Raw genomic sequence first — 23,228 nt, 5'->3', positions numbered from 1 at the left:
AACCAAAGATACTGGTAACTTTTATATGTGATTAAATGCAGTGTTTATTTTGGCACTATATTTTTGTCTAAATAAAATGATAAATGTTTTTGTCATTTGAATAATGATTTAGTCTAGTTATTGTCATGACAAACAGTGGGCCATTTTAGTCAACTAAATGCCCTTTCATTTTAGTCACATCACATTTGTATTGCCTCATTAACATATAGTAAACATAAATCACTGACTTCCAGGTGCACAAACATACATAGACTTGTCCTACCAACATTTTTCTGCATAACATCCTATTCTCTTCCCAACAGCAACAATATGACAAACATACAGTGGGGAGAACAAGTATTAGATAACCTGCAAAATCGGCAGTGTTTCCTACTTACAAAGCATGTAGAGGTATGTCATTTTTTATCATAGGTACACTTCAACTGTGAGATACGGAATCTAAAACAAAAATCCAGAAAATCACATTGTATGATTTTTAAGTAATTAATTAGCATTTTATTGCATGACATAAGTATTTGATCACCTACCAACCAGTAAGAATTCCATCTCTCACAGACCTGTTAGTTTTTCTTTAAGAAGCCCTCCTGTTCTCCACTCATTACCTGTATTAACTGCACCTGTTTGAACTCGTTACCTGTATAAAAGACACCTGTCCACACACTCAAACAGACTCCAACCTCTCCACAATGGCCAAGACCAGAGAGCTGTGTAAGGACATCAGGGATAAATTGGAGACCTGCACAAGGCTGGGATGGGCTACAGGACAATAGGCAAGCAGCTTGGTGAGAAGGCAACAACTGTTGGTGCAATTATTAGAAAATGGAAGTTCAAGATGACGGTCAATCACCCTCGGTCTGGGGCTCCATGCAAGATCTCACCTCGTGGGGCATCAATGATCATGAGGAAGGTGGGGGATCAGCCCATAACTACATGGCAGGACCTGGTCAATGACCTGAAGAGAGCTGGGACCACAGTCTCAAAGAACCATTAGTAACACACTACGCCGTCATGGATTAAAATCCTGCAACGCACGCAAGGTCCCCCTGCTCAAGCCAGCGTCTATCCAGGCCCGCTGAAGTTTGCCAATGACAATCTGGATGATCCAGAGGAGGAATGGTAGAAGGTCATGTGGTCTGATGAGACAAAAATAGAGCTTTTTGGTCTAAACTCCACTCGCTGTGTATGGAGGAAGAAGAAGGATGAGAACACCATCCCAACCGTGAAGCATGGAGGTGGAAACATCATTCTTTGGGGATGCTTTTCTACAAAGGGGACAGGACGACTGCACCGTATTGAGGGTAGGATCGATGGGGCCATGTATCGCGATATCTTGGCCAACAACCTCCTTCCCTCAGTAAGAGCATTGAAGATGGGTCGTGGCTGGGTCTTCCAGCATAACAATGACCCGAAACACACAGCCAAGGCAACTAAGGAGTGGCTCCGTAAGAAGCATCTCAAGGTCCTGGAGTGGCCTAGCCAGTCTCCAGACCTGAACACAATAGAACATCTTTGGAGGGAGCTGAAAGTCCGTACTGCCCAGCGACAGCCCCGAAACCTGAAGGATCTGGAGAAGGTCTGTATGAAGGAGTGGGCCAAAATCCCTGCTGCAGTGTGTGTAAACCTGGTCAAGAACTACAGGAAACTTATGATCTCTGTAATTGCAAACAAAGGTTTCTATACCAAATATTAAGTTCTGGTTTTCTGATGTATCAAATACTTATGTCATGCAATAAAATGTAAATTAATTACTTAAGTCATACAATGTGATTTTCTGGATTTTTGTCTCTCACATTTGAAGTGTACCTATGATAAAAATTACAGACCTCTACATGCTTTGTAAGTGGGAAACACTGACGATTTTGCAGGTTATCAAGTCCTTGTTCTCCCCACTGTATATAAAAATAACATTATATAAAAATTATCTGCCATGTAAATTCCTAATTCAACCTACATAGATATGGCATATTACATAGGAGAGAGAAAGAGAGGCACAATCACCAGATGGTTTCAGAAAGAATTGGCAAAGTAGTTTGGGTTGAACCTCCATCACTCAGTTGCATCATTACCATTGTTATCAACGTTCCACAACCACATTAGGCCTTTTCACACTATTGTTCTTAGCCCCAGGTTATCTTAGCCCCATGCTAGACTAGCCCTGGGATAGCTTAGTCTGTGTTTACACACATTTAACCCAGGGCTAAACTTGAGCCTTGGTCTAAGGATTCACACTTGCATTCCAAAGCCCTGGGCTAACAAACAAACACAGAGACGCGACCAATGTTATTTTTGTTTTATTTCACCTTTATTTAACCAGGTAGTCTAGTTGAGAACAAGTTCTAATTTACAACTGTGACCTGGCCAAGAAAGCAATGCAAGACACAACACAGAGTTACACATGGAATAAACAAACATACAGTATAAGAAAATATATATATACAGTGTGTGCAAATGAGGTAAGATAAGGGAATAAATAGGCCATGGTGCCGAAGTAATTACAATATACCAATTAAACACTGGAGTGATAAAAGATGAATGTGCAAGTAGAGGTACTGGGGTGCAAAGGAGCAAGATAAAATAAATACAGTATGGGGATGAGGTAGTTGGATGGGCTATTTACAGATGGGCTATGTATAGGTGCAGTGATCTGTGAGCTGCTCTGACAGCTGGTGTTTCAAGCTAGTGAGGGAGATATGAGTCTCCAGCTTCAGTGATTTTTGCAGTTCGTTCCAGTCTTTGGCAGCAGAGAACTGGAAGGAAAGGCGGCCAAAGGGGGAATTGGCTTTAGGGGTGACCAGTGAGATATACCTGCTGGAGCGTGTGCTACGGGTGGGTGCTGCTATGGTGAACAGTGAGCTGAGATAAGGCGGGGCTTTACCTAGCGAAGACTTGTATATGACCAGGAGTCAGTGGGTTTGGCGACGAGAGCACACAGGTCGCAGTGGTGAGTATATGGGGCTTTGGTGACAAAACGGATGGCACTGTGATAGATTGCATCCAATTTGTTGAGTAGCATGTTGGGAGGCTCGCCGAAGTCGAGGATCAGTAGGATGGTCAGTTTTACAAGGGTATGTTTGGCAGCATGAGTGAAGGATGCTTTGTTACGAAATAGGAAGCTGATTCTAGATTTAATTTTGAATTTGAGATGCTTAATGTGAGTCTGGAAGGAGAGTTTACAGTCTAGCCAGACACCTAGGCATTTGTAGTTGTCCACATATTCTAAGTCAGAACTGTCCAGAGTAGTGATGCTGGACGGGCGGGCAGGTGCGGGCATTGATCGGTTGACATGCATGCATTTAGTTTTACTTGCATTTAAGAGCAGTTGGAGGCCACGGAAGGAGAGTTGTATGGCATTGAAGCTCGTCTGGATGTTAGTTAACACAGTGTCCAAAAAAGGGCCAGAAGTATACAGAATGGTGTCGTCTGCGTAGAGGTGGATCAGAGAATCACCAGCAGCAAGAGCAACATCATTGATGTATACAGAGAAGAGAGTCAGCCTGAGAATTGAACCCTGTGGCACCCCCATAGAGACTGCCAACGGTCTGGACAACAGACCCTCCGATTTGACACACTGAACTCTATCAGAGAAGTAGTTGGTGAACCAGAAACCAGATTGCATAGCGGGGAAGGTATGGTGGGATAATCTGTTTGTTAATTTGGCTTTCAAAGACCTTAGAAAGGCAGGGTAGGATAGATATAGGTCTGTAGCAGTTTGGGTCGGGAGTGTCTCCCCCTTTGAAGAGGGGGATGATCGCGGCAGATTTCCAATCTTTGGGAATCTCAACAGTGATCGTTTGTATAAACCTTTCCGTCTGCCTGTCTGACCTCAGAAACAATTTCGTCCCTGAACAGAGAATGCTGTGCACGAGACATCAACTTTTCTGATCCAGGCAAAATCATGCAACAATATTATTATCATGGATATGTACAATTAAATGTCAATAGAAAAGCTATGTCAACATTTTGAGTTTGCTGCCCTTCCAGCTATAGAGTTTGTAGCATTACTTGGCTAATTGAGAAGACGCTAGCCAGCCTGCATAGCAAAATAATTGTTAGGCATAGCAGCCAATATTTTTGCGCAGATTTTAAAGGATTTAGTTTTTTGTACTTATCAAAATGATATGCAGAACGCATTGCAGGCATCACAAGCATACAGTGCATTCAGAAAGTATTCAGACCCTTTGACTTTTTCCACATTTTGTTACTTTACAGCCTTATTCTAAAATTGATTTAAAAAAGTATAATAATCCTTAGCAATCTATACACAATACTCCATAATGACAAAGTGAAAACGGTTTAAGTGCACTGTAAATTAAGTGTCAGTGCAGCTTTTGTGATTGGACAATGAGCATTATAGGAGTTGTTCTTGACCCTGTTTCACACTACCTATTTTGGCACTAAAATCTCTCTTAGCACAGGGCTAAGGAGGCTCCAAGCCTTGGGCTAAGGTGCAGCTTGAATGCACCTATTAATGTCCAAAAGTAGAACGGAGCTAATAACTTTGAATGGGACCTATTGACTGTTCGCCCAGTGATGTAGTTGAGTCACTAAACCTCGAGTCCAAGTCCAATTCACCAATGGTTGAGTTACACATCTCTATGGCTGAAGTCTGAGTCCCAGCGCTCGAGTCCTGGTCCAATTGCTTAAGTCTGAGTCACTGGGTCCACATGAACTGAAAATAAAGTTATTTACCCAGTCAGATATAGCCTAGTGGCAAGAGGAATGTAGTCAATAAATAGTTTGCTATCCCTTTTCCTTTCTTTCTGTGTCACCAAATGTTTTCATATAGGCTACTGGTAATGTTACCAGGACCACGTTCAGTTGAACATTTTTCTAAAACGTTGCAGATGGAAATTCCATGAATAGAGCCAACGTTATCCCTTATTCAACATGTCAGAGAGGCATATTTGTTCTACATAGCATATTTATATCTGAACGTTCCAAAACATTGCGTACTGCTGAACGCGCCCCCAGGTTGTTAGCTATAGAAAAGATTATGGATATACTGACAAGATACACGTCTCTCCGCCCTAACAATGAAAGTCATTGTCCACAAACGGGCTGTCTTTTTTCAATATTTGATGAGGGTTGTTGATGTCAACGACCACTATTCAATGGACAGAGATGCTATGCTACTAGCCACATGACATGAATATCCATAGCCATCTCGAGACAACTCCGATATAAAGTGTTTTTCTCAAAGTTGCTGGGATGTCACATAACAACTTAAGCATTACGAAACTTCTATTTGATCAAATAAACCTTATGTAGCAAATTCAACTCAACTCTCTCATTGACCAATTCATACCAAAGGTGTTTGTTGGGGTTGAGGTCAGGGCTCTTGGCAGGCCAGTCATGTTCTTCCACACTGATCTCGACAAACCATTTCTGTATGGACCTCGCTTTGTGCACAGGGCATTGCCATAATGAACCATAGAGCCCTGACCTTCCCCAAACTGTTGCCACAAAGTTGATAACAAACTATAGTTTTGGCAAGTCGGTGAGGACATCTACTTTGTGCATGACACAAGTAATTTTTCCAACAATTGTTTACAGACAGATTATTTCACTTATAATTGTATCACAATTCCAGTGGGTTAGAAGTTTACATACACTAAGTTGACTGTGCCTTTAAACAGCTTGGAAAATTCAAGAAAATTATGCCATGGCTTTAGAAGCTTCTGATTTGATTCAATTGGAGGTGTACCTGTGGATTTATTTCAAGGCCCATCTTCAAACTCAGTGCCTCTTTGCTTGACATCATGGGAAAATCAAAAGAAATCAGCCAAGACCTCAGAAGAAAAAAATTGTAGACCCCCACAAGTCTGGTTCATCCTTGGGAGCAATTTTCAAATGACTGAAGGTACCACGTTCATCTGCACAAACAATAGTACGCAAGTATAAACACTATGGGACCATGCAGCCGTCATACCGCTCAGGAAGGAGACGCATTCTGTCTCCTAGAGCTGAACAAATTTTGGTGTGAAAAGTGCAAATCAATCCCAGAGAAACAGCAAAGGACCTTATGAAGATGCTGGAGGAAACAGGTACAAAAGTATCTATATCCACAGTAAAACGAGTCCTATATCGACATAACCTGAAAGGCCGTTCAGCAAGGAAGAAGCCACTGCTCCAAAACCGCCATAAAAAAAGGCAGACTACGGTTTGCAACTGCACATGGGGACAAAGATCGTACTTTTGGAGAAATGTCCTCTTGTCTGATGAAACAAAAATAGAACTGTTTGGCCATTATGACCATCGTTATGTTTGGAGGAAAAAGGGGGCGGCTTGCAAACCGAAGAACACCATCCCAACCGTGAAGCACGGGGGTGGCAGCATCATGTTGTGGGGGTGCTTTGCTGCAGGAGGGACTGGTGCACTTCACAAAATAAATGGCATCATGAGGTTGGAAAATTACGTGAATATATTGTAGCAACATCAAGACATCAGTCAGGAAGTTAAAGCTTGGTTGCAAATGGGTCTTCCAAATGGACAAAGACCCCAAGCTTACTTCCAAAGTTGTGGCAAAATGGCTTAAGGACAACAAAGTCAAGGTATTGGAGTGGCCATCATAAAGCCCTGACGTCAATCCTAGAGAAAGGATGTGGGCAGAACTGAAAAAGCTTGTGCGAGCAAGGAGGCCTACAAACCTGACTCATTTACACCAGCTCTGTCAGGAGGAGTGGGCCAGAATTCACCCAACTTATTGTGGGAAGTTTGACCAAAGTTAAGCAATTTAAAGGCAATGCTACCAAATACTAATTGAGTGTATGTAAACTTCTGACCCACTGGGAATGTGATGAAAGAAATAAAAGCTGAATAAATAATTATCTCTAGAGAAAATAGAACTGCATTGGGTATATCATTCTATGTTAGGTCCTACTACCCGTACACGGAGACTGAACTGGTTTTTTCTACAGTTCCATACAGATAAGTCACTCAGTCCACATGACATAGAACCTGATTAAAACAAAATCATGGGGCACCATGCCAGATTCAAACAAAGGCAGTGCAGAGACAGTTGGTCCCACACCAATGACGGCTGGGCCTGACCTCTCTGACACTGCCCTGACTGATGCTGACTTGGCGGTTCTGCATGTATAGATCAAACTACAGGGAAGAAACATGCAGGGTTTGGTATTGTGACAATTGATAGAACCACTCACACACAACAACCATTACCAGATACTTTCTCAGCTCAACAGGCTGAGCTTTTGGCACTAACCACTGCCTGTAAAATGGGAGAAGGGAAAAGGGTTACAATTTTCTCTGATTCTGCTAATGCAATAAGGGGTTTTCTCTCCTGGTGTGGTGTCTGGAGGAGAAGGGGTTTTCACAATGCTTGTGGAAGTCTTATTCATAATAGAACTATGGTTTTAGATCTCTTGGAGGCTATGATGCTGCCCTCTGCTTTGGATTTTGTGAGTATGGGTAACGCCATGGCAGATGAGGCTGCTGAATTGGCTGCCTCAAAGTGTCATAGCCACTCCATGTTCTTCTCTGCTGCTGTTGGGAAAGACACAGATTATTTGGCATCTAAACAGGTTTTGGATGTTGGTTCTCATTTGGTATGGCAACAGCAGGGTTGTAAACTTGGAGACAGACTCTTGTCTTATCACCTCTGTTTGCCAAGTGGCCCATGGTATGGCCCATTTGTCAAGGGGGTATATGATAGAGGCAATTTCTTTGGATTGGTTTTGTCCAAATTTGACCCAGCATGTGAAACAGTTTCTGTTTCGACGTGCAAAGTGCATGCAATTTAACATTGCCAAAGGAACACCTGTGAAACCAGGTCATTTCCCTACGCCAAGAGGACCATTTGTCCATCTTGCCATGGATTTTATAGATCTTGCAGAAAGAAAAGAAAGGAAAAGGTACTGTTTAGTTCTTATTGACAGGTTCACCAGTTGGGTGGAGGCATTTCCCACCACACACTGTGATGCTAAGACAGTAGCAAAGCTACTAGTGAGGGAGATACCTAGATTTGGTGTTCCTGAGGTTTTATCTGCAGACAATGGTACTCACTTCACTGGTGATGTAGTGAAGCAGGTAGCCATAATGATGGGAGTGGACCAGAATTTTGTGTCCATCTACCACCCTCCGAGTAATGGGGTTACCGAGAGAGCTAACCAATCCATTAAACAAGGGTTAGCTAAGGCATGCCACTCCACCAAGAAATCTTGCGTGGATTGTTTACCACTGGTGTTAATGAAAATGCGCAGTAGTGTTAATAAAGGCCTGTGGTGTACACCACATGAAACGTTGACAGGAAGACCCATGAATGTTCCCGCACACAGACCCATGACTGACAGACAAATAGACCTGACTCTAGCTGAAGTAGAACACTTGGAGTCCATGAAAGAGCTAATCACTATTGTTAAATCTCTCCACTCTCACACTAGGAAAGCTCAGGAGGAGGTACCAGGTGAGGACCCCAACTACCTGCCTGTGGAGGTTGGAGACTGTAAAAATCCGGGTCCACAAGAGAAAATATAACCAGCCAAGATGAATGGGGCCATTCAAGGTAACCATGGCAACACAAACGGCGGTCAGAGTTCAGGAAAGGTCCGGCTGGCACCACCTGTCCCACTGCCAGAAGGTGTTCAGCCCACATGATGATGATGGAGCCAGACACAGCCTGAAACAAGAGGCAGAAGCAAATGTGAGTCGAGACCAAATACTGGAAAAAGATGAAGGGCAAGACCAAAGCCCTGAAGAACCAACTGTTTTAAATGTTGTAAATAACCAAACCCTTAGGGGGAATAAGCGAGGGAAGATGACCGCATGTGGTCATTGGTAGTTGACTGTTTTGGCTCTATCCACACTACTTGTTTGTGGGGGTGAAGCCGGCCCTGTCAACACGTGGGTAAAGTTTGTTTGAGACTTAGGTAGAAATGTGTCCCCAAACGGGACTGCGGTGTTAATTTTGTCTAAACCCAAATCCATGAGAGAGTTGTTTGGTTAAATGAGTGATTAATATGATGCCATTGGTGTTGACCCCAACTATGACCCTCTTGCTTGCCCAACTGACCCAGAGGATGATTACTATACTACCTATATGTCAATGGTTAAAAGTTCCAGATGTCTAACGTCGATTTCTGTACATGGTTATATGAGACTAGGTAGTCTCAAAGGGGGGAATGTTGGGGTTTACCCTGTGGGTTGGGTGAGGGGCTACACCAATGCCATGATTACTGTATATATATGTGATAACCTTTGTATGCTTGCAATGCGCAATGATGGAAAAGTACTGGGTAAATGGAGATATACTGCTTTAGTTTTCAGGCTGAGAATTGTCTTCACCTGCTGATAGTCACACAGGCTAAAGGCCGAGATAGCAGAGTGAGAAACCACAGTCTAGACATGTTTTTCTCATCTTAGTTACTTTGTATCTAATCCAATGCAACAACGTTAAGGTATGATTGACAGTAGGTTGACAACGCCCACTAGTATATGGAGCTTTGTCTCCTGTCTCGCCTCACAGATCTTTACTATAAACTACTGAGGTATTCTGTATGTGAATCTCTGTCTGCAATTGCATTTTATTATGAAAGAGTTGTATACCAAGGTTCCTGTGTCTGTGTCATCTATCTGAAAGACTGATTGTTAAAGGAAACTTACATCACCCCATGCAAACGACCAACCAACAGCGCTTCAGCACTCGGCTGTCCCGTTCTGTGAGCCTGTGTGGCCTACCACTTAGCATCTGAGCCGTTGTTGCTCCTAGATGTTCTACTTCACAATAACAGCACTTACATTTGACCGGGGCAGCTCTAGCAGTGCAGAATCCTATGACAGCGCCACTTTGAAAGTCACTGAGCTCTTCAGTAAGGCCACTCTACTGCTAATCTATGGAGATTGCATGGCTGTGTGCTCCATTTTATACACCTGTCAAAAACGGGTGTGGCTGAAATAGCCGAATCCAGTAATTTGAAGGGGTGTACACATGCCTTTGTATATATAGTGTAGCTACTGAAGTAACATGACTGAACAAGGTGTAGCTAAACAAATGGTCAACGGTCTGGTCTGCAAGTAGCCTAGTTTTAGAACGCCCCGCGGTATGCCTTATGAATGTAAAATGCAGCCCGCCATTGCACAATAGGTTAATGTCTTTTAAACTAGAATCAATATGTTTTCTCTAAGGTAAAGAAGGAGACTTGGCTATGCTGGATACAGAACCTGTATATGAAATGCAGTGGGAAAAGTGGGAGGGTTGAGTGAGACAAATTCAAAGACAGCCTATTTTTCTATAGCCTACTCAGGGGAGAGAAAAACATAGCTAGACTGTTGGTTTACTATTAAACTCAATGCTACCGTTGTTTTTAATTGTGTAAAGCAGCAGCTTGTGTTTCTTAACCAGACAAACGGTAGCTAACTAGAAGGCTGGTGGTGACAATGGCGATTTTCCACTACAGGCTGTTCCGTGCAGTGAATATCATAGTTCCTATTTCATTTCCACTTGCCCATGGCCTTATCCGGTGCAGTAGGCTGGTGGGTGGGGTTACAAATGGCCGTACTCAATGATTGGTCTCAGGCAAAGATGTCAGTCTCTCTCCCGTATGTTGGTCATACTCATGCAGGAGTCACAAGTCATTTGATCAATAGGCGGGGTTTAGGGCCCCATAATAATTATGACTTTGTGGCTGTGTTAACTAGTGACGACCATGTTCATTGGCTCAAATTTTTACCTGTAATAAAATTATAGTATAAGATTGCAGTTGTGAGAGCAACATTTGTTGTTGTGAGAGGTGTATTTCTGAGTCTTGACATGTAATAAGTATCTCTGCAAAAATAAGTATCTCTGTCTCAAATTAATATTTTGCTGCAGCAATGATGTTCTGTTCGCTCAAACTCACACTTGCAATTGAAGTTTAATTTGCGTGCCCCCGATGCCTGTGTGCTCGCAGGACCCATCCTCAGCCCGCGTGAACACATTCTGTGCTCTCCACTGGTCTGTGCGCTTGTTTCACTTATCCTTTGCTCATGGGACATATCCTCTGCACTCTCTATTCAGTGTTTGCTTGCTCAGTGATGTTTATTATTGCTCGACAGAGCCATCCTGCGCGCAATGGACTTTAAAGGCTGATTTTAGGCAAAGCCTAACATACAAAAAAAGTTAACACAAAGAAATATCATGTAGGAGCAAGCTGCTGAGATAAATATCACAAACAGTTCTGTGCGATCAGGTCTGTGCGATCAGGGATCCTTGGGACATCCCTACCCCATTGAAGTTGAAATTCAAAATCAAAATGGTTAATGTAAGGGTTAGGTAATAGTTAAGGTTAGAGTAAGGGTAGGGGTTAGGGTTTAGAGTAGGGACGTCCCAAGAATCCCGTATAGCCCTGACAGTCACATAATGGTCTCAGAATTCCCAGAGCTAGGGCAACAGCACTAGGAACATTGCTACATTGCTAGGCAACCGGTATGTCTAGAGCAGGAGCGCCAAACACAAGGACTGGTGCTGAATCCGGCCCGAGAGGGGGTCCATCCTGCTAGTAATAAAAAAATAATAATCTCTGAACAAGATTGGTAGCACCAGTTTTTTTTGTCATAGTTTTATAAATGAATCAAACTGTGCATTGTTCATCAATATTTTTTTTATTTGCAAAGCCCTTTTTTATAGTCTTTTTACAGTAGCCTGGCTTAGATCCAGAAAAGCAAGCAAGAGCAGAGTGGTCAGGAAAAAGTTTCTAGAAGGGAGAAACCTAGAGGGGAACCCAGCTCTAAGTGGTGGCCCATACTCTTGTAGCTTTACCAGCTAGAGATAAGCCAGAGTTTCAGTTCAGAGTGTGAGCATGTTTGTCAGACTGATTGACGTGAAATGAATTAAATTCAGTCCACTTATATCTAACCTCTCCTTCCTTAGTCCAGACCTTAAAGTCCAGTAGAGCCATGCCCACATTAAGATAAACATGGAAGGACCAGACACTGAGGACTATCTCCACTAGCACTGGCCTAGACATAGACAACCCATTGATCGTCATGTCATTTTAGAGTAGTGCCATTACAATGGGTAGTTGGAAATATCTATATCAATACCAAGGTTTGTAAATAGTGACATGAGATGTCACTCACTCACTAGCTGTGTTAGGGGATGCTTAATCAGCATAAAAAGTTGTGTAACAGAAAACTAAAGAAGAATGATTAAATGTATCCTTCAACCAGTGGACATATTGATTGCAGGCATTTATTTGAAAAATAGAAATAGACATTTATTAACAAACATTAAAGAAACTGTTACACGGTATTAGAATACCCGCTCCAGTATTTCTCCAGTATTTTCTAAATATTCAGTGGAAGCAGGATCAGGCAGCGTTCACCCAATTACAAGCCATGTTTTTCCAGATTAAAGGCAGACACTGTACATGGTTTGAAAATGTTATGTGAATGATTCCAGCCTAGCCTACTTCTAGTCTCTCACAGTCATAAACTAACACATTGATATATTGAACTATTTTCCCCAGTAGCTTACAGCTCAGTAGTCAGTACACAGACACTGTAGTCCAGGATATGACTCATAACATCAGTATCTTTATAGGAACTACACAAATCAATGTACAGTATGTCATGCAAACACTGGGGTTTAATAAATTATCTGGAAGTGAGTAGACCTGCTTGATATAGGCCTAGGGGCAGTTATTTGAGATTGCATTATCGGCACTATTGGTTCCATTGTTTTGCAAACTAAATCAATACACCTGAAGTATTTGAAAGCGTCTAATATGTATTTGACCCAGCCCTAGACTGGAAATAACCTTCCACATTTGAAAATCATGGGAGATTAGCATTGTCTCACGTCAGATAGCACGACGAGTGTCGCGTAGGAGTGACACGATCTGATGGAAGACAATAGGGAGATCAGAGCACTAGCTCAATATGAGCTAAATGTGGTACCTAAACCAACCACAGAAAAATAGGGCTAAATGTCAAATCAAAGCAAATTGTATTTGTCACGTGTCGAATACAACAGGTGTAGACTTTACAGTGAAATGCTTACTTACAAGCCCTTAATCAACAATGCAGTTTTAAGAAAATCCCCCAAAAAGTAAGAGATAAGAATAACAAATAATGAAAGAGCAGTAGTAAACAACAATAGCGGAGCTATGTACAGGGGGTACCGGTACAGAGACAAGGTGTCAATGCACGGGGGGCACCGGTGTCGAGGTAATTATGTACATGTAGGTAGAGTTATTAAAGTGACTATGCAAATGTGTGGTTTTGAAGTTTTAAATGCCCGCTTATTTGCTATTCAAACATTTGGGATAGATAACTAATGTACTGTAAAAGATACTTTCCATTGCTGGACAGAGATATGAGTTCTGAAATTCTAGTTTAATTCAAAATAGCATGATAATAGGCAGAATCTACCGCACACGCAAAACCGATTTGTGAAGGTGCTGGAGGCAAAATGCAAAAATACAAACTGCAATTTTGACTGGGAGTGTGCAGAGATGTTTTCCATTTCGTGGTATCCAGTTGTTAGTAATTACTATCTTGTCTCATCGCTACAACTCCCGTACGGGCTCTGGAGAGACGAAGGTCAAAAGCAATGCGTCCTCCGAAACACAACCCAACCAAGCCGCACTGCTTCTTAACACAGCGCCATCCAACCCGGAAGCCAGCCGCACCAACGTGTCGGAGGAAACACCGTGCGCCTGGCGACCTTGGTTGGCGTGCACTGTGCCCGGCCTGCCACAGGAGTCGCTAGTGCGCGATGAGACAAGGATATCCCTACCGGCCAAACCCTCCCTAACCTTGAAGACGCTAGGCCAATTGTGCGTCGCCCCACGGACCTCCTGGTCGCGGCCGGCTGCGACAGAGCCTGGGCGCGAACCCAGAGTCTCTGGTGGCACAGCTAGCGCTGCGATAGTGCCCTAGACCACTGCGGCACCCGGGAGGCCCCCCTTTTTAAAATTCAAATTAGTAACACCCTTGTGGTGCGTTGTTGTGTTGAACTCATCCCTAAGCGACATACAAGTAACTGAATTATATTACTTTAATGGTTATGTGTTAATCAAACAGATTAACAGAATGTAGTATTTATTAATACAACCTAATTGCATTTTATTCAATCTGTTATTGATTAAGTAATTTTTGTCTCTTCCTCATACCTTGTGTAGGCTACCCCTACCAAAAATCAACACAATACTATATGAAACATCTGTATTGGAAAGCGAAAGAAGCAGGCAACATGAAGTCCAAGTTCATCTACTTCATTCACATGGCAGAATACAATAGAACTCTGAATTGCGTGAATAAAACAAAATATTTTAAACAAAACACTCACATGCATTATACTGTTTTTGTAGCCTAAGTTTAGGTCAAGCATATGTCCGTGCTATCTCTGTGCACCACACAGGAAGACAGTGTCAGGGGGAAATGATTGCATGGTGTGAGAAGGATGTAATGTTTATTATGTCTGTGACAGATGTTGAATGATCTGATAAGTAGCTAAGTGAAGAAGTCGTTTTTTGACTGTAGAACAGTAACTAACACCTTGGTTTACAGGAAGATTATATAGTATTTGTTTGTTTTGGAGAGTGGGAAGGAGAGAGAAAGAGGGAGTAGAGTAGAGAGCGAAAGAGAGGGAATGAGAGGGCGTGTTTGAGAGGTAAGGGTGACAGAAAGAAACTTGACTGTGAGGAGAGTCAGAGAGGGAGAAAGAAAGAGTGAGTGAGAGAGAGAGGAGGAAGTCTAACTGAAACATGTCAGCTGTTGGGTAAATGAGACTGAAGAAGAAAAATAGGTAATAGAGAAAAGGTGTGAGAGACAGAGAGAGAGAGAGAGAGGCAGGGTCAGGGTGTATGCATGCCAGCGGGATGGAGAGACCCTCCTGTCTCTCACGGAGCAGCAAGATGAACAGCTACATCACCAACGCCCTCTCTGACTTCTTCTTCAAGTATGAGACCCCCCGCCAAGTGCTGGTGCGGAACAGGAGAGTGGGGGTCGTGTGCCGATTGATTCAGCTGGGGGTCCTGGCTTACATCATTGGGTAAGACTCTTTTAAAGGATTCTGTTATTTACCGGGACTCTACAGGCATGCAAACTTAGAGTGGAGCGTGGTGAGCATGTGAGTTAGTGTGTGAGCTTGTCTGTTGCAAGTTTCAGCAAGACTGAGTCATTTCTCCGCTGCAAAATGCATGACCCAGCTTTCATTATTTACATTCAATTGCTTGTTTGTTGAAATGTCAAAATGTGTGTAGTGGAGATCTTTACAATGTAAAACACTACAAAGTAAAATTCTACAGATATCACGAGATATCTGACCAAATTAGAAAGTGATATTTAAAGATGCTGTCTGGAATCTTGAGCACTGACAAATTCGTAACATATAGTACAAATCGCAAAGCAAAAATGTATACATAACATATACAAAATGGATGATATAGCACACAATTGTGCACAATTTTCGGGGACAGTTTTTGCTTGTGAGCGCTACTTTGAAAACTACTGGCTGAAATTATACAAAACCTTTAGAGCACCACTATATTTAAGGGTGATGACTTCATAATGCAAATATAACTATTTTTTGGCATACAGGAGGGATGTATGTATGGAACTTTCTTGTGGATGGATCTAGTGACATCTGGGCTAATTCAGGTTTGATATTTAGGGTGATGAGTCTAATGAGTTTAATGACCAGGGTTGGTGGAGTAACGGATTACATGTCCATTACATGTCCATTACAAAAACAAAAAAAATCTAATCTGTTACATTACTAGCAAAAAAATTGTAATCAGATTACTTCTAGCATTACTTTAAATTTCAGAAACCATGTTTGCAAATTTTTTTTATTGACACCTTTCTGTTTTCTCATTCAAATCAGCATTGAAAAAAGGCATGTTTAAGTTTGTTCCACCTGAGCAAGTCTGACCACAAGTCAGAGACCTCTACGATGACACACCAAATGAGTTTGATGGATTACAGAAAAAGAGCAGGAATAGGTTTTTGTAGGCTACAATCCAAGCTATGTCTTCCAATGTTGCGACTGCTATCAGCCTCCAAAGATGATCCAACTTGGATAAACGTTTGGAGGTAAGGGAGTGGCCGAAATTGACACAATTGTTACCCGGAGGAAAATGGGGAAGGGTCATGTTTTTTTCAATTTCAGTCTGGGGGAGGGTTTAGTATTTTTTGATTTAGTCCAGGGAAGGTCATGTAATTTGTAATCGATTAACAAACCTAACACAATCGTAAATATAAGCGCTGGCGGTGGCACTATAGGTTCAGGGGTGTGTCAGAAATATTTTTGCAATCTTCACATTCAAAAATGATCTTTACAGTGCTTGTTGGTGGTGGTGTGAAAGGGCTGGGTTTTAATGACTAAACCAGTTGTGGGTGTGTCGAGGCTTAGCCCCTCACTGGCCAATATGTGGTTGCTTCACTTTGTGTATTTATGATATTTTATGTATGCATTGCCATGGATACAACTCCAATTCAAATGTTAGTCCCGTTATAGTTTGTTCAACAGCTTACAGAAATGAAATAACAAAATGTAGACCCATCCTATCTTTGCAAAATATGTTAACTTGAACCTGTTTGCAGTCAACATTGTTCTAAGTAATTGCATGGCTTCAATGTGGAAATATATAGCCTACATAGCATTCTCACTGATATAGGGGCTCGCCCTACTGTATATTGAATTATGGCTGAGCATGGACATGCCAAACGGTGTCAATAAGCAAGATAAAATGAATTATTGATAAGGCCTAAAAACAGAGCAAATAATTCTAAATTCTAAACAAAACGAAACAACAACTTGTTTTAAATCGGCTATGTCTAAATAGACTTACTGACACCATCATGGATCCCTATGGGCATTTAATAGGGTATTAAAACAAGGCAGACTAAGCACATCCAAACTTTTCACAAATATCCAATATAAAGAGAAAGGGAGAATATCCACTCACCGTTGTACTTTTCCCTTCGGAAAAAAATCAGACCCCTTGACTTTTTCCACATTTTCCACGTTACAGCCTTATTCTAAAATATATATATGTTTAATTCTCAGCAATCTACACACAATACTCCATAATGACAAAGTGAAAACTTATTTACATAAGTTTTCCTACCCTTTGCTCTGAGACTCGAAATTGAGCTCAGGTGCATCCTGTTTCCATTGATCATCCTTGAGATGTTTCTACAACTTGATTGGAGTCCACCTGTGGTAAATTCAATTGATTGGACATGATTTGGAAAGGCACACACCTGTCTATATAAGGTCCCACATTTGACAGTGCATGTCAGAGCAAAATTGAAGCAATGAGGACGAAGGAATTGTCCGTAGAGCTCCGAGACAAGATTGTGTCGAGGCACAGATCTGGGTAAGCGTACCAAAACATTTTTCGGCAGCAGGGACTGGGAGACTAGTCAGGAATGAGACAAAGATTAACGGAGCAAAGTACAGAGAGATCCTTGATGAAAACCTGCTCCAGAGTGCTCAGGACATACTGAGACAGGACAACGACTCTAAGCACACAGCCAAGACAACGCAGGGTGCTTCGGGACAAGTCTCTGAATGTCCTTGAGTGGCTCAGCCAGAGCCCGAATTTGAACCTGATCAAACATTTCTGGAGAAACCTGAAAATAACTGTGCAGCAACGCTCCCCATCCAACTGGACAGAGCTTGAAAGGATCTGCAGAGAGGAATGGGAGAAACTCCCCAAATACATGTGTGCCAAACTTGTAGCATCATACCCAAGAAAACTCAAGCCTGTAATCGCTGCCAAAGGTGCTTTAACAAAGTACTGAGTAAAGGGTCTGAATACTTAAATAAATGTGATATTTCAGTATTTTATTGTGTGTAGATTGATGAGAGAAAAAACGATTTAATCCATTTTAGAATAAGGCTGTAACCTAACGAGATATGGAAAAAGTAAAGTGGTCTGAATACTTTCCTAATGCACTGTACATGGACGTTCTTACCATAAAACCAGGACATTGTGAATCATTCTAATTTTGGTTTTAATCAAATAATAAAAAATAAAAAAAACAAGCTATTCATTTTTTTCAACAACAACAATACATTTATGTAAAATGTAATGATGTCATAAAATCACTAGGATATAATAGACACGTTGGTGTTGAACCAGCCTTCATTAAATTAGGCCTAAGGTAAGGGTAGGAGGGATTTTGGTTTTAAAAATGGGAAATGGCAAACAAGCAATTATTACAGGAAAATAACTTCTAAATACAATGTTAACCGGTATTCACCACGGTTCTCATGTAATTTCCTGATGGGCATGGACACATGTAGCCTACATCATGGAGGGGGTTTTACACACCTCCAAAGCATGGCTAAAATAATGCAGGCCTGCCTACAATAGACAAAAAGAAAAAGTCAATATTGCGTTGTCCATTATTTCCAAGGCATTTATCCCTTACTTAAATAATAATTAAACAAAAAATACCTTATTAGGCTATACAGTCATTCTACAGTACCTTTTTAAATCAATTTTAGAAATATGAGTTTGGCCAGTCTTTGGTTTGAGGATCATGCAGTGAGCTTTGCATGCCTAGTTTTTTATTTTTTCATTTTTTTTTTCATTTTTTTTTCATTTTTTGAGGTGAGAAGGGAGGTAAAGGCAAAAAAAAAGGCAATGGTGGCAAAGTAAATACAATATAGCAAGTAAAACACTGGAATGCAAGATTTGCAGTGGAAGAATGTGCAAAGTAGAAATACAAATAATGGGGTGCAAAGGAGCAAAATAAATAAATAAATACAGTAGGGAAAGAGGTAGTAGTTTGGGCTAAATTATAGGTGGGCTATGTACAGGTGCAGTAATCTGTGAGCTGCTCTGACAGTTGGTGCTTAAAGTTAGTGAGGGAGATAAGTGTTTCCAGTTTCAGAGATTTTTGTAGTTCGGTCCAGTCATTGGCAGCAGAGAACTGGAAGGAGAGGCGGCCAAAGAAATAATTGGTTTTGGGGGTGACCAGAGAGATATACCTGCTGGAGCGCGTGCTACAGGTGGGTGATGCTATGGTGACCAGCGAGCTGAGATAAGGGGGGACTTTACCTAGCAGGGTCTTGTAGATGACATGGAGCCAGTGGGTTTGGCGACGAGTATGAAGCGAGGGCCAGCCAACGAGAGCGTACAGGTCGCAATGGTGGGTAGTATATGGGGCTTTGGTGACAAAACGGATTGCACTGTGATAGACTGCATCCAATTTGTTGAGTAGGGTATTGGAGGCTAATTTGTAAATTACATCGCCGAAGTCGAGGATTGGTAGGATGGTCAGTTTTACAAGGGTATGTTTGGCAGCATGAGTGAATGATGCTTTGTTGTGAAATAGGAAGCCAATTCTAGATTTAACTTTGGATTGGAGATGTTTGATGTGGGTCTGGAAGGAGAGTTTACAGTCTAACCAGACACCTAGGTATTTGTAGTTGTCCACGTATTCTAAGTCAGAGCCGTCCAGAGTAGTGATGTTGGACAGGCGGGCAGGTGCAGGCAGCAATCGGTTGAAGAGCATGCATTTAGTTTTACTTGTATTTAAGAGCAATTGGAGGCCACAGAAGGAGAGTTGTATGGCATTGAAGCTTGCCTGGAGGGTTGTTAACACAGTAGAGGTCCTGGATGGTAGGCTTCTGTGTAGAGGTCCTGGATGGCAGGCAGCTTTGCCACAGTGATATACTTGGCCGTACGCACTACCCTCTGAAGTGCTTTGCGGTCGGAGGCCAAGCAATTGACGTACCAGGCAGTGATGCAACCGGTCAGGATGCTCTCGATGTTGCAGCTGTAGAACCTTTTGAGGATCTCAGGACCCATGCCAAATCTTTTTAGTTTCTTGAGGGGGAATAGGCTTTGTCGTGCCCTCTTCACGACTGTCTTGGTGTGTTTGGACCAATCTAGTTTGTTGTTGATGTGGATACCAAGGAATTTGAAGCTCTCAACCTGCTCCACTACAGCCCCGTCGACGAGAATGGGGACGTGCTCGGTGCTCCTTTTCCTGTAGTCCACAATCATCTCCTTAGTCTTGGTTACATTGAGGGATAGGTTGTTATTCTGGCACCACCTGGCCAGGTCTCTGACCTCCTCCCTATAGGTTGTCTCTTCGTTAATGATGGTGTTGGAGTCGTGCCTGGCCATGCAGTCGTGAGTGAACAGGGAGTACAGGAGGGGACTGAGCACGCACCCCTGGGGAGCTCCTGTGTTGAGGATCAGCGTGGCAGATATGTTGCTACCTACCCTCACCAACTGGGGGCGGCCTGTCAGGAAGTCCAGGATCCAGTTGCAGAGGGAGGTGTTTAGTCCCAGGATCCTTAGCTTGGTGATGAGCTTTGAGGGTATTATGGTGTTGAACGCTGAGCTGTAGTCAATGAACAGCATTCTCACATTGGTGTCCCCTTTGTCCAGGTGGGAAAGGGCAGTGTGGAGTGCAATAGAGATTGCATCATCTGTGGATCTGTTTGGGTGGTATGCAAATTGGAGTGGGTCTAGGGTTTCTGGGATAATGGTGTTGATGTGAGCCATTACCAGCCTTTCTAAGCACTTCATTGCTACGGACGTGAGTGCTACGGGTCTTTAGTCATTTAGGCAGGTTGCCTTTGTGTTCTTGGGCACAGGGACTATGGGGGTCTGCTTGAAGTTTGTTGGTATTACATACTCAATCAGGGACATGTTGACAATGTCAGTGAAGACTCATGCCAGTTGGTCAACACATGCCCGGAGCACACGTCCTGGTAATCTGCCTGGCCCCACAGCCTTGTGTATGTTGACCTGTTTAAAGGTCTTACTCACGTCGGCTACGGAGAGCATGATCACACAGTCGTCCGGAACAGCTGATGCTCTCATGCATGCCTCAGTGTTGCTTGCCTCGAAGCGAGCATAGAAGTGATTTAGCTCGTCTGGTAGGCTCGTGTCACTGGGAAGCTCGCGGCTGTGCTTCTCTTTGTAGTCTGTAATAGTTTGCAAGCCCTGCCACATCCGACGAGCGTCTGAGCCGGTGTAGTATGATTCAATCTTAGCCCTGTATTCACGCATTGCCTGTTTGATGGTTCGTCGCAGGGCATAGCGGGATTTCTTGTAAGCACCTTGAAAGTGGCAGCTCTACCCTTTAGCTCAGTGCAAATGTTGCCTGTAATCCATGGCTTCTGGTTGGGGTATGTACGTACAGTCACTTTGAGGACGACGTCCTCAATGCACTTATTGATAAAGCCAGTGACTGATGTGGTGTATTCCTCAATGTCATCGGAAGAATCCCGGAACTTGTTCCAGTCTGTGATAGCAAAGCAGTCCTGTAGTTTAGCATCTGCTTCATCTGACCATTTTTTTATAGACCGAGTCACTGGTGCTTCCGAGGATAGAGCTGTGGTCGGATTTACCAAATGGAGGGCGAAGGAGAGCTTTGTACATGTCTCTGTGTGTGGAGTACAGGTGATCTATAATTTTTTCTCCCTCTGGTTGCACTAAATGTTGATAGAGATTTGGTAGAACTGATTTAAGTTTCCCTGCATTAAAGTCACCGGCCACTAGGAGCGCCGCCTCTGGGTGAGTGGTTTCCTGTTTGCTTATTTCCTTATACAGCTGACTGAGTGCGGTCTTAGTGCCAGCATCTGTCTGTGGTGGTAAATAAACAGCCACGAAAAGTATAGCTGAGAACTCTCTAGGCAAGTAGTGTGGCCTGCAGTTTGTCACAATATACTCAACTTCAGGCGAGCAAAATCTAGAGACTTCCTTAGATTTCGTGCACCAGCTGTTTACAAATATGCACAGACCGCCCCTCCCTCGTCTGTGTGCTGTTCTATCCTGCCAGTGCAGCGTGTATCCCGCTAGCTGAATAACCATGTCGTCATTCAGCCACGATTCCATGAAGCATAACATATTACAGTTTTTGATGTCCCGTTGGTAGGATATTCGTGATCTTACCTCGTCTAGTTTATTGTCCAATGATTGCACGTTGGCGAGTAATATTGATGGTAATGGCAGCTTTCCTAGTTGTCTTCTGCGGGTCCGGACGAGGCATCCGGCTCTTCGTCCTCTGCGTCGCTTCCTTTTGCGAATAATTGGGATGTCTGCCCTGTGGGTTGTTTGGAGAATATCGTGTGAGTCCTGCTTGCTGCTGTTGTTGTTGTTGAAGAAATCTTTGTCTAATCCGAGGTGAGTGATCGCTGTCCTGATATCCAGAAGCTCTTTTCTGCCGTAAGATACGGTTGCAGAAACATTATGTACAAAATAATTTACAAATATTGTTAAAAAAAACACATAATAGCACAATTGGTTAGGAGACTGTAAAACAGAGGCCATCTCCTCCGGCGCTATCTATGATTGTGGATAAAGAGTTACCTGACTAACAGAACAGAGGGTGTTCTTTAATGGAAGCCTCTCCAACATAATCCTGTCATGTATTGTCATATTATGTCTTGTTCCTGTTCTTTCTCTTCACTCCGTCTCCCTCTGCTGGTCGTATTAGGTTACCTTCTCTTCCTCTCCTTCCCCCAGCTGCTCCTCATCTTCTCTAACTACCTCGTTCACCCTTTTCCCACCTGTTCCCTTTTTTCCCTCTGATTAGGTCTCTATTTCTCTCTCTGTTCCTGCTTCTGTCTTTGTCAGATTCTTGTTTGAGTTTCTCATGCCAGAACCAAACTATCGTCTCGTTTGCTTCAACCTTGTCCTGTCCTGTCGGAATCTGCCTGTTCATCTGAGGCTACGTGTGATCAGGTACCTCTGTCCTCTACAACCCAGCTATTCTCCTCTGCTGCTAGAAGGGGACTCTAACCCAGCTATTCTCCTCTGCTGCTAGAAGGGGAACTCTTCTGTGATATTCAGAAGGACTTTGTTTCATTTGTCGCCCTCTCTGCGGGTTGTTTATTTTGCCATCATATACATTTGAAGAGGATCTATGTCTTACCTGTGTTTTGACATTAAAGGACTCTGTTTTTGTTAAACCGCTTTTGGGTCCTCACTCACGTGCATAACAAATCCAGGTAGAATCAGGAATTCCCCATGGCAGCTGTCTAGGCCTCTTACTTTTTAAAATCTTTACTAATGACATGCCACGCTTTGAGTAAAGCCATTGTGTCTATTTATGCAAATGACTCAACACTATACAAGTCAGCTACTACAGCGACTGTATTGACTGCAACACTTAACAAAGAGCTGCAGTTAGTTTCAGAACGGGTGGCAAGGAATAAGTTATTCCTAAATATTTCAAAAAACTAAAAGCATTGTATTTGGGACAAATCATTCAATAAACCCTAAACCTGAACTAAATCTTCTAAAAAATGATGT

At 42.6% G+C, this 23,228-nt stretch overlaps 1 protein-coding gene across 6 annotated transcripts in view; it reads left to right on the top strand.

Annotated features, from left to right (window-relative positions):
* The first annotated feature begins 14,461 nt into the window (after positions 1-14,461).
* LOC110537827 (P2X purinoceptor 1) overlaps positions 14,462-23,228 on the top strand; it is a 52,646-nt gene continuing 43,879 nt past the window's right edge. For 2 of the 6 annotated variants that reach the window (XR_002475681.2, XM_021624246.2), the window contains exon 1: positions 14,466-14,989. Coding sequence is in view for 4 of the 6 variants with exons in the window: in XM_021624246.2 (XP_021479921.1) it covers positions 14,802-14,989 (188 nt within the window). In the remaining 2 variants the exon portion in view is untranslated. Of the gene's footprint in view, positions 14,990-23,228 lie in introns of all 6 variants that reach the window. The other 4 variants (XM_036937859.1, XM_021624244.2, XR_005035031.1 and 1 more) reach the window with 4 other exon arrangements.

The sequence above is a fragment of the Oncorhynchus mykiss genome, chromosome 12 (assembly GCF_013265735.2).
Source record: "Oncorhynchus mykiss isolate Arlee chromosome 12, USDA_OmykA_1.1, whole genome shotgun sequence".
Lineage (NCBI taxonomy): Eukaryota > Metazoa > Chordata > Actinopteri > Salmoniformes > Salmonidae > Oncorhynchus > Oncorhynchus mykiss.
This window is presented reverse-complemented; position numbering and strand designations above follow the sequence as displayed.